The sequence below is a fragment of the Nothobranchius furzeri genome, chromosome 12 (genome assembly GCF_043380555.1).
Source record: "Nothobranchius furzeri strain GRZ-AD chromosome 12, NfurGRZ-RIMD1, whole genome shotgun sequence".
In the NCBI taxonomy this organism is placed as follows: domain Eukaryota; kingdom Metazoa; phylum Chordata; class Actinopteri; order Cyprinodontiformes; family Nothobranchiidae; genus Nothobranchius; species Nothobranchius furzeri.
Window position 1 is genome coordinate 45,719,295 of NC_091752.1, and position 12,271 is coordinate 45,731,565.

General features: G+C 40.9%; 1 protein-coding gene across 5 annotated transcripts in view; it reads left to right on the forward strand.

Moving 5' to 3' along the window:
* Positions 1 to 12,271, forward strand: part of kif11 (kinesin family member 11) — a 34,335-nt gene that overhangs the window by 4,825 nt on the left and 17,239 nt on the right. For all 5 annotated transcript variants that reach the window (XM_015976685.3, XM_015976686.3, XM_015976687.3 and 2 more), the window contains 2 exons: positions 11,680 to 11,825; positions 12,018 to 12,114. In XM_015976685.3, coding sequence (XP_015832171.3) covers positions 11,680 to 11,825; positions 12,018 to 12,114 — 243 coding nt within the window. The remainder of the gene's footprint in view (positions 1 to 11,679; positions 11,826 to 12,017; positions 12,115 to 12,271) is intronic.

Below are 12,271 nucleotides of genomic sequence, written 5' to 3' on the forward strand. Positions count from 1 at the left end.
CGCCCTCTGCTGCCCGCTCTCCCCTCATTGCATCGTCAGAGAGGGGAGAGCGGGCAGCAGAGGACGACAACGTCCTAAAAACTAAAAACTGCTGTTTTAAAAAAACTACAGCATGTAATTCATAAATGTTGCACCAGTGCTACGTTTAAAAATAGGCAGACACGCACAGGCAGTTTTTATCGTCGCACTGTACAGCCCTGCTCTGATATGGAAGAGCCTGTGGGAAAATCAGGACGTCAATAGCACCAACCATAGATATGTGCCAACTAGCGAGAAAAGCAATTTTTGATCTTTGTCTGCAGCGGTTTTAGTGCTTTTCGGTGCACCGCTGCTGATACAACGCTCCTGTAGTGGTGCAACGCTGCAACTGCAGTTAAAATAACATCCATATAGCTGGGGGCAGAGTGAAATCAGGCTGGAGCGGCACAAAATTAGCTGGAGGCGGGCACCATGCAAATTTGAACGCAGGAAAAACCCTGATTTACATGAGCCAGCTAACCACAGGTCCTACTTGAAATAATCTTAACTTCATCATGAATTTTAATTCTCTGAACAACAACATCACCTTCATTTAGACAAACATGTTTTGGAGAAAAAAAGCAAAAGACTTGCAGCACAATCAGTGTGTTTGTTTCTGACCACAACCAAAGTCTGGAAGAAGCCTCTGGGATGAGAGGCTAAATGTCTCCAACATATCCAGAAACGTCCAGCTGTTTTCAGCTAAAACTCTCAGGATGATCATGTCCAGGATGACTGAGCGCTACACCTCCATGAGGGGGCCAAGATGGTGCTGTGAGCAGATGCTGTTTTGAGTGGAGGTACGGCAACAGGCTTTCTTGCAAACTTTTGGTATGGAGTAAATCTTTTTTCCCTAAAAATTAAGTAAATAACATCTCAGTAGTTAAAGAACGGAGAAAGGCAATTAAACGCTAAAGAACTCTAACACCATCGTCGAACAACAACCTAGACTTGCTAGCAAAATGTCTACCAGAAAACAGCATTCCACGCTGGAAGGGATGGAAGTGGACCACAATAAAGAAAAGGGAAAGATTGAGGACACTCCTTCCTATGCCAGTAAACTAAGAAGCGGAGGAAGATGTGAACCTTCTCCAAACATACCAAGTAAGAACCCTGCTGCAAAAAAGCCCAAGAATTATGATTCGACTGAGGCATCTGAGCCAAGTTTAATGGAAGTCCAGAACAACATTATTCAGATTCTTTCTGAGAAAATCAACAACCGAGCTGACCACCTGGAGAACATGATAAAGGGCAATTCAAAGGAAATTGAGAGGATGTGTGAAAGTTTAAACTATTCATTCTGACGTTCTGGATCTGAAAATTGAAAACAAAAACCTTAAAAGAGAAAACACGAAGTTAAAAGTTAAAACTACGGAGCTGGAACAGAGGATGAATGACCAGGAACGTTACAGTCGGAGATGGTGCCTGCGACTCCATGGGGAGGCTGAAAACTTCGGAGAAGGTGAAGGAGAGAGTGACGAGTTCTGCAGAGCCGTGGTCCCAGAAGAGCGAAGATACGACGTGGAGGTGGATATCGCACACTGTGTTGGCCGGCTCAGAGCTGGGGAAGATCAGCGGGGGAAGCCGCGACCAATCAGGTTTACCTCAAGAACGGCGAGGGACCTCATCTGGAAGCACGCCAGGCAGAGCCCCTTTCTGCAAACTCAAGGACTGCGCTTCAAGAAGGATCTCATAACCACTGACAAGGAAGCAAGAAGTCGTCTGTGGCCCGCGGTGGAGCAAGCCAGGAAAGAAGGCAAAGCTGCGTATTTCAGCGGTGCGAGAGCATTCATCGATGGTAAAGAAATACGTCCCACCTAGATATGCAACAAGCAATTGGCACTGATAATATCCAAAATTGGGACTGTTAAGTTGTTCAAATCCATTCTTTTCTTGTGATAAAATAACATGTTCTAGGAGAATTAGAATTGGAAAAATGATTACAAACTACAATAATTCCTTCTAACCCAAAGTTGAAGAGAACCGTTATTACAAGTTCTGTTTTATATATGCAAGCTACCTGTTGCCTATAGAAAACACTAAAGGTAAACCACTTTTTTCTTTCTTACTTGATGTCTCTTTGTGTTTGTTCTGTTAATGCCAGAGGTTTAAGAGATTTACTCAGAAGAAAAGCTTATTTTTTGTACTGCAGAGCAACAATGCAGATTTTTATTTTACTCTAGAAACTCATGCATGTGTAGAGGAAGAATCTTTTTGGATAAACCAATGGGTGGAGTGAAATATGGTTTTCAAATGGAAGTAATCAATCAGCAGGTGTGGCTGTTTTGAAAGGTAATTTTAAAGGTAAGATTTTATATAGTGGAAAAGATGATTCCGGGAGACTAATTATTTTAGTTTGTGAAACGGATCAGAAACAATTCATAATGATCAACATTTATGCCACCAATGACAATATTAAGAATCAGTCCCTTTTCAAAAATGCTGAGGTAGGAATTTGTCAACTTATTATGAAATTCCCAGAAGCTAAGGTTGTATGGGGAGGATATTTCAATACAGTATTCAATGAAAACCTAGACTGATGGCCCGCAAAATCTTCTAACATAAACTGTGAACTGACAAATATGTCATCGTCTGGGACTTAATGATGTCTTGCGAGAAAGGAACAAAGTGCAGAGAATGTATACTTGGAGCAATAAAAACATGTCCTTGCAGTCACACATAGATTTTTGGCTTGTCTCCAATGACCTTGTAGACAAGGTGGAGGGTAGAGGTGGGTAGAACCAGCCATCTCAACAGACCATAAACTTATACTTATTAAAATTTACCTGAATGAGCGTTTGTCTCAGAAGTATTTTCCCAGTTACTGGAAATTTAACAATTCATTACTTAATCACTTGGAATTTAAGCTAGAAATTGGTATGATCATTGATAAATATTGGAAACAAGTTTGTAATTCCGGTAACTATGGACAAAATTGGGAACTAACAAAGTTTGAAATTCGGAAAATGGCTATAAAAAAGAGGAAGAGTTTAGCAAAGGAAAAAAGAGAAAATGAATCAAGAGTTATTAAAGAAATTTTAAGTTTACAGATAACATCTAATGGTAATCTTACTGAAAAAGAAAAAGAAAATCTAACTATTACAACGTAAACTAGATGAAATTTACATAGAAAAACTAAAGGTGCCTTTGTCAGATCCAGATGCAAATGGATTGAAAAAGGAGAGAAAAATACAAAGTATTTTTTTGGATTGGAGAGGAGACATGCAGAATATAATACAATAAGCAGTTTGTCAGTAAATGGAAATATTACGAGCAACCAGAAAATAATCTCAAAATATGTTGCTGGCTTTTATCAGGATTTATATTCATCAGCCTCCACGGGTTCTGGTATAGAGGCCTTTTTGGAAAACCTCTCCACAAATGCTAAGAAAATTAATGAAGAATTTAGAGACGTCTGTGAAAAAGGGATTTGCTTACCTGACCCTGTGGAATGTATTAAACTATTAAAGGAAAATAAAGTGCCTGGAAATGATGGCTTAACAGGAGAATTTTATAAAGAGTTCAATGAAAAACTCCCTTTTTGCTAGCTGTGTTTGAAGAAGCCATTGAGAAAGGTGAACTTCCTCCGACTATGAAACAGGGCGTGATTACCTTACTTCCCAAACCAAATAAGGATAAATTATACATTGAAAATTGGAGACCAATAAGTTTACTGAATAGTGATGTCAAATTATTAGCTTTGGTATTTGCCAGAAGACTTAAATATGGATTGAACCAAATTATAGATGAAGTGCAGTCTGGATTTATGCACAACAGACATATAAGCAATAATATACGGTTAGTATTAGACATGATAGATTACAGCAAACTCATTCCAAATGATGGCTTCACACTATTCATTGATTTTGTTTATAAGGTTTTTGACACTATACAGCATAACTTTATACTAGAATCCATTTCCTTCTTTGGCTTCGGTACTTACTTTCATAATGCAATTCAAACGTTATACAACGGATGTTCTAGTTCGGTTAAACTGAAAACGGGCACATCTGAGAGATTTAATGTATCTCGTGGTATCAGACTAGGATGCCTGGTGTCTCCATTCTTATTTCCCTTAGTTTCTCAGACAATGGCTACACACATAAAAAGGGCACCTTTTTCAGGAATAAATGCTGTCGGGAAAAAGTTTAAAATTTGCCAAATTGCAGATGATACAGCCATTTTTAGGGGATAAAAATCAAATTGAAACAGCAATAAACTACATTAATAAATTTAGTGAAGTATCAGGACTGAAAGTGAATATTAATAAATCAATATTAATAAATCAGTCTCGTTTCCACTAAAGGATGGCATACCAATTAATAAAACAGTAACTTATCTCGAAGTTGTAATTTGTAAAAATAAGGAGGAACATCACAAGTTAAACTTTGATCCAATTGTTAAAAAAACACAATCTAAACTTAATTCATGGTTAATGAGAGATTTGTCTCTATTTGGCAGAGTTTTAATATCAACCGCAGAAGGCATATCACATATGTTACCTTGTCACTAGACATCCAAAAAACTACAATTAAAAAAGTTAGATAAAACATTATACGACTATATTTGGAGGAAAAAAACCTCATTATCTTAAAGCTGTTGTCACAGGACATAGAGAGCAAGGTGGTCTGAGTGTACTAGATTTTAATACTATAAGTCAAATGGCTCATCAAATTCTTAAGAAATCCTAACATTATCTGGAATGCTTTTCCAGCATATGTATTTGATACCCTCAGTGGCATAAACTTTTTGCTGAAATGTAATTTTTCTATTAATAAAATTCCCTTGAAATTAGCTGAGTTCCATAAACAAGCCCTGTTATCCTGGATCTTGATGTATAAACATAATTCTAGCCCACATAGGTATTCATCTGGAACGACAAAGAGATCCTCTATAAAAATAAATCCTTGTTTAATCGGACATGGTTTGACAGAGGAATCCTGTTAGTAGGTCATTTACTGAATAAAAATGCTTTTCTAATGTCATGTTCAGAATTTCTGCAGTTCTTCAATTTCCCAGTGACACCGAAGGAATACGCAGTGGTATTTGATGCAATCCCTGCAGGGTCACTACAAATCCTAAAATGCGTGACAGTTGAACATAATGCTGAAACTAATAGAAGTTTTGTTGGAGCTGTAGAGATTACAAGGGAAAGATGTACTAATAAATATGTTAGACACCAAATTTCTTGTTCGGTCCCAGCTGCTGCCAAGTTTTTTTGGTATTCAATCATGGGTTACCTAAATTGGAAGAAGGCTAATACTACAATACATAAATATTGTATTAATAATAAAATTAAAGAAGTTTCATTTAAAATCTTGCACCAAATTTACCCTGTTAAAGATATACTTAAAAGATTCAAAATAAATATGGAAGAGTCGTGCACATTCTGCCAATCAAGTAGAGAAACAATATTTCATTTATTTTATCACTGTTTCTACACCAAAAGATTTTGGTCTGAACTGGAAGCATTTATTGTCACAAAATTGAAAGTCAACATCAGTATAAGAATTTTTGATGTAATGTTATGTTGTGATTTTCATTGTTTGTCCAGAAATATAATGTATGTTATTCAACATCCTTGGAAAATTCCATATCCACAAATGCAAATGGTCTAATTGACATCCTTGCTTTAAAATATTTCTTGTGGACTGGATCACTGGAAACTGTATTTCAAAACAATTCAACATGTGAAGAACACAAAGGCTATAAGAACATTTCAACTTCTGAAGGATCTGAGCATGTTATGAGTTTAACTTTATTCTTGTCCTCTTTTTACACGTCACAATATGCTTTAAGACCCTCTGCCTGTTTGTAATGTTCCTTGTGCAGGTTGCACAAGTGTTTTCTGTACCTATTGTCTTGTATTATTCTAATAAAGTTTATTTAAAAACAACCTACACCTCCATGCTGCAGCAGCATTCAGTCAGAACAGAAAGTGAAACTTGAATGCAGCTGCTGTCAGTAACAATCTAACCCCCAAATTCCACTACCTCCGGTCCACCCCCGCCTTCCGCAGCCGCTAGCTTCCGAACTCAATTTTTCTTGGTACACGCTCTACAACGGCTCCGCTCCGGTGCGGAGACCTGAGGTGGGCAAACAAGCATGCGCGGGATTTTCGAGATCTTGCGATACAGTCCGAGCAATAAACGCAGAAGTTAGATCCAAACACCCGTTGTGTGGGAGAAGCATCGGCATGAGCTGTTTAATCTGCCCATCATTTGTGTTGAGAGATCAGCAGTGTTTGGATCAACAAAGTGTGACTACTTTGATAGTGGAAACTGTATTTATGGCTTACTTTTGTGCATTTAAACTTCAGCCGCCATTGATAGTTGTTAAAAGTTGTTAAACCTGTGCATATGAAACAAAAAACGCCTTTTGTTTATCGATTTATTGTGAAAAACGGAAATTGTGCTTGCTCCTTTTCCCGTTGGGCCGTTGTGATTTCTGTCCATTTACTGCGGAGGTGCTCCGGCGTCCGGCGAAAATAGGATCGATTCTATTTTTGCCGGACGCTGGAACAGAGGGCGCCGCACGGCCGCAGTAGTGGAATTGCTCTGATTGACTAGAACGGGACCGATTTTGCTCCGGCGTTCGTGTCGGAGTGGAGCGGAGGTAGTGGAAGAACCCCCAAATTCCACTACCTCCGCTCCGACACGAACGCCGGAGCAAAATCGGTCTCGTTCTAGTCAATCAGAGCAATTCCACTACTGCGGCTGTGCTCCGGCAGTGCGGCGCCGTGCGCCGCCCTCTGTTCCGGCGTCCGGTGTCGGTACAAGATCTGCTCGGGTGCAAAATTGGCTTGGGGTCCGTCGACTGCCGATGACGTAGTTGATTGGCTGAACATGAACCTTACGGAATTACGTAATCGCGTTACGTTGTTATCACGTTACGTTGGTCCAGGCAAATCTTTCTATTGGAAAGATGGACAACTTTTACAAAGAAATCCATCGTTACCTCTTTGAAAATACACTTTTAGCATAGAGCTGCATGTATATTAGGGCTGAACGATTAACTGCATGTGCAATTAAATTGCGATGTGACAAGGAGATTTTCTAATCTCAAAGGCTGCAATTTGGCAGTGAGTGGTTAGCGCAATGCTAATATACATGGAAAAACCCATAGGAATGCTAATGCTAATATCGCCGATTACATTATTGCAAATTATGAATTAGAAACGTGCCAAATGATTACATTTGGAGTCTAATAGAAAGTAAAAATACCATCAATCAAATAAGTACAGACAGGTATTTTAGTAAAGCCAGAAAACTTTTAACTCCAGAGTTTTGGCTAGCAGCTATGAGCGTAACTGAACTACTCATGGACAAGACGTCAAAAACTCTAAACACAAAATACTTAAATAAACGGGACACACTTCTTTCCTGCAAATACAATTTCACAGGTGTTGCTAATACCTTCAAGGGATGTGCTCAAAGAGGAGTTCAACATTATGAATAAGATATAGTGTTTTATTTTACAAATACCATTATAAACACAAACTTACGTCTTTAAGAAACATTATTTTAATAATGAAACTGCTAAATTCTTTCCAACAGTATAGATGTGTAGTGTATTTTGTCCGAGTCGGTTTGCCGTACTTTGACGTCATCGGCAGTCGAAGGACCCCGAGCCGATCTTGCACCCGAGCAGATCTTGTACCGACACCGGCAAAAATAGAATCGATCCTATTTACGCCGGAGCACCTCCGCAGTCAATGGACAGAAATCACAACGGCCCAACGGGAAAAGGAGCAAGCACAATTTCCGTTTTTCACAATAAATCGATAAACAAAAGGCGTTTTTTGTTTCATATGCACAGGTTTAACAACTTTTAACAACTATCAATGGCGGCTGAAGTTTAAATGCACAAAAGTAAGCCATAAATACAGTTTCCACTATCAAAGTAGTCACACTTTGTTGATCCAAACACTGCTGATCTCTCAACATAAATGATGGCAGATTAAACAGTTCATGCCAATGCTTCTCCCACACAACGCTCCAGTCCGCCCCCGCCTTACGCTGCCGCTCGCTTCCGAACTCAATTTTTACTGGTACCCGCTCTACAACGGCTCCGCTCCGGTGCGGAGACCTGAGGTGGGCAAACAAGCATGCGCGGGATTTTCGAGATCTTGCGATACAGTCCGAGCAATGAACGCGGAAGTTAGATCCAAACACCTGTTGTGTGGGAGAAGCATCGGCATGAGCTGTTTAATCTGCCATCATTTGTGTTGAGAGATCAGCAGTGTTTGGATCAACAAAGTGTGACTACTTTGATAGTGGAAACTGTATTTATGGCTTACTTTTGTGCATTTAAACTTCAGCCGCCATTGATAGTTGTTAAAAGTTGTTAAACCTGTGCATATGAAACAAAAAACGCCTTTTGTTTATCGATTTATTGTGAAAAACGGAAATTGTGCTTGCTCCTTTTCCCGTTGGGCCGTTGTGATTTCTGTCCATTTACTGCGGAGGTGCTCCGGCGTCCGGCGAAAATAGGATCGATTCTATTTTTGCCGGACGCTGGAACAGAGGGCGCCGCACGGCCGCAGTAGTGGAATTGCTCTGATTGACTAGAACGGGACCGATTTTGCTCCGGCGTTCGTGTCGGAGTGGAGCGGAGGTAGTGGAAGAACCCCCAAATTCCACTACCTCCGCTCCGACACGAACGCCGGAGCAAAATCGGTCTCGTTCTAGTCAATCAGAGCAATTCCACTACTGCGGCTGTGCTCCGGCAGTGCGGCGCCGTGCGCCGCCCTCTGTTCCGGCGTCCGGTGTCGGTACAAGATCTGCTCGGGTGCAAAATTGGCTTGGGGTCCGTCGACTGCCGATGACGTAGTTGATTGGCTGAACATGAACCTTACGGAATTACGTAATCGCGTTACGTTGTTATCACGTTACGTTGGTCCAGGCAAATCTTTCTATTGGAAAGATGGACAACTTTTACAAAGAAATCCATCGTTACCTCTTTGAAAATACACTTTTAGCATAGAGCTGCATGTATATTAGGGCTGAACGATTAACTGCATGTGCAATTAAATTGCGATGTGACAAAAGGAGATTTTCTAATCTCAAAGGCTGCAATTTGGCAGTGAGTGGTTAGCGCAATGCTAATATACATGGAAAAACCCATAGGAATGCTAATGCTAATATCGCCGATTACATTATTGCAAATTATGAATTAGAAACGTGCCAAATGATTACATTTGGAGTCTAATAGAAAGTAAAAATACCATCAATCAAATAAGTACAGACAGGTATTTTAGTAAAGCCAGAAAACTTTTAACTCCAGAGTTTTGGCTAGCAGCTATGAGCGTAACTGAACTACTCATGGACAAGACGTCAAAAACTCTAAACACAAAATACTTAAATAAACGGGACACACTTCTTTCCTGCAAATACAATTTCACAGGTGTTGCTAATACCTTCAAGGGATGTGCTCAAAGAGGAGTTCAACATTATGAATAAGATATAGTGTTTTATTTTACAAATACCATTATAAACACAAACTTACGTCTTTAAGAAACATTATTTTAATAACGAAACTGCTAAATTCTTTCCAACAGTATAGATGTGTAGTGTATTTTGTCCGAGTCGGTTTGCCGTACTTTGACGTCATCGCCAGTCGAAGGACCCCGAGCCGATCTTGCACCCGAGCAGATCTTGTACCGACACCGGCAAAAATAGAATCGATCCTATTTACGCCGGAGCACCTCCGCAGTCAATGGACAGAAATCACAACGGCCCAACGGGAAAAGGAGCAAGCACAATTTCCGTTTTTCACAATAAATCGATAAACAAAAGGCGTTTTTTGTTTCATATGCACAGGTTTAACAACTTTTAACAACTATCAATGGCGGCTGAAGTTTAAATGCACAAAAGTAAGCCATAAATACAGTTTCCACTATCAAAGTAGTCACACTTTGTTGATCCAAACACTGCTGATCTCTCAACATAAATGATGGGCAGATTAAACAGTTCATGCCAATGCTTCTCCCACACAACGCTCCAGTCCGCCCCCGCCTTACGCTGCCGCTCGCTTCCGAACTCAATTTTTACTGGTACCCGCTCTACAACGGCTCCGCTCCGGTGCGGAGACCTGAGGTGGGCAAACAAGCATGCGCGGGATTTTCGAGATCTTGCGATACAGTCCGAGCAATGAACGCGGAAGTTAGATCCAAACACCCGTTGTGTGGGAGAAGCATCGGCATGAACTGTTTAATCTGCCATCATTTGTGTTGAGAGATCAGCAGTGTTTGGATCAACAAAGTGTGACTACTTTGATAGTGGAAACTGTATTTATGGCTTACTTTTGTGCATTTAAACTTCAGCCGCCATTGATAGTTGTTAAAAGTTGTTAAACCTGTGCATATGAAACAAAAAACGCCTTTTGTTTATCGATTTATTGTGAAAAATGGAAATTGTGCTTGCTCCTTTTCCTGTTGGGCCGTTGTGATTTCTGTCCATTTACTGCAGAGGTGCTCCGGCGTCTGGCGAAAATAGGATCGATTCTATTTTTGCCGGAACAGAGGGCGGCGCACGGCGCCACACTGCCGGAGCACGGCCGCAGTAGTGGAATTGCTCTGATTGATTCCAACGGGACCGATTTTGCTCCAGCGTTCGTGTCGGAGCGGAGCGGAGGTAGTGGAATTTGGGGGTAACAGATTTTAAACATTAAAACTCTCAACAGAAATAGTTCAGAAAGGAAATTAAAATGTTCACAACTTTGTGTGACTTATTATTATGATTATTTAATGTGGCAGATGCTGGTGTGGTCCACCACAGAGAAAGCTTCTCTAGCATGATGACTTTAATTATTCTACAGGTTATTGTTCAGCCTTCTGACGCTCAAGCGGCTGTGTCTGACTGCTGACGCTCCGTGTGTTTTTATTTCTGCAGTGAGATAAACTCACCTCACACTGTCCAGAGTTTGTTCTTTAAAGCTTCTATTAAATCCATGTATGACGTATTTTAACAAGTTTCCTCTACGCTGCAGGAGTTGAAGTTTACATTACAGAGTAAAGGTTCGGCAGACGCGTTTGTTTATATTTGACCGCAGCGCACCGGGAGGGGGGAGTCGGTGCTGCACACAGCTGGTGTGATCAGCTATAGAAAGCGTTGATCACAATTTGCAGATCATGTTTATTTTTCACGGAGATCGTTGCGGATTCCTCTTCCGTTGGCATTCTAGGAATCGAAAAAAAATCTTTGAACGATTCCGGGAAAAACTAACCAGTTCCAATCGATGCCCAACCCTACCCCCAAGTCATTGATTGTTTGGTTTTCTCTGTACACTGCTGCTGTACTGGTTACAGGGTTCCCACGGGCTCTTAAAAAGTCTTGAATTTAACTTGATGAAACCTGTAGGAACCCCGAGTTACGGTGGTGACTTCATCACTATCAGCAGTCGCATGTCACTACCTTACAGTGTTGCTCTTCAATGGATGGCTCTGTTGCCAAGACAACACCTCAGCTAGCAAACACCCTGACTGGTTCTAGTGGAGCAGCTGCCTGCTGGCGTTGAGCTACAGTTTTGTCAGGGATCAATTCTGAGTAATCCATTCTGGCCGCCCTGGTTTAGAAGGAGCTAGTTTAAACTGAACCAGGGGAAATTCTTGGAAAACCTCAGCATGTCAAGTTTGAACCCACGCTTATGCGTCCTCTCCAGGTGGATCTGGCTGGCAGCGAGAACATTGGGCGCTCTGGTGCAGTGGACAAACGAGCTCGTGAGGCAGGAAACATCAACCAGTCTCTGCTGACGCTGGGCCGAGTGATCACTGCGCTGGTGGAGAAGAGGCCTCACATCCCCTACAGGTCAGGACACCTGTCCTCCAGTCTCCTCTGGACTTTTCCAACATGTCTTGAAAGTCAACATGATGGTTTTCTCTGGTGTTTCTGCCTAACAAACCGATGATAAAGTTGTCTGAACGGTTGTTCGATTTTCAACTTAAAATTTCACCCACATAATCTGCAGATGTCTAAGGCATGTTTGCTGTTGCCCCACAGAGAGTCTAAACTCACTAGAATCCTTCAGGACTCCCTGGGAGGACGAACTAAAACCTCCATCATCGCCACAGTATCTCCATCCTCCAGCAACATGGAGGTGCGTCTCTGGACTTCCTGTTGCATCCTTTAGATGGATTCTGCATCCTGTTGCTTCATTTTCCAAGAATCTTCTGCAGCATTAGCTTTTTTTTTTTTTTTTTTTGTTCAAAATGTTTAAATCCTGATTTTTTGGCAATGATTGTAATCCATGTTTG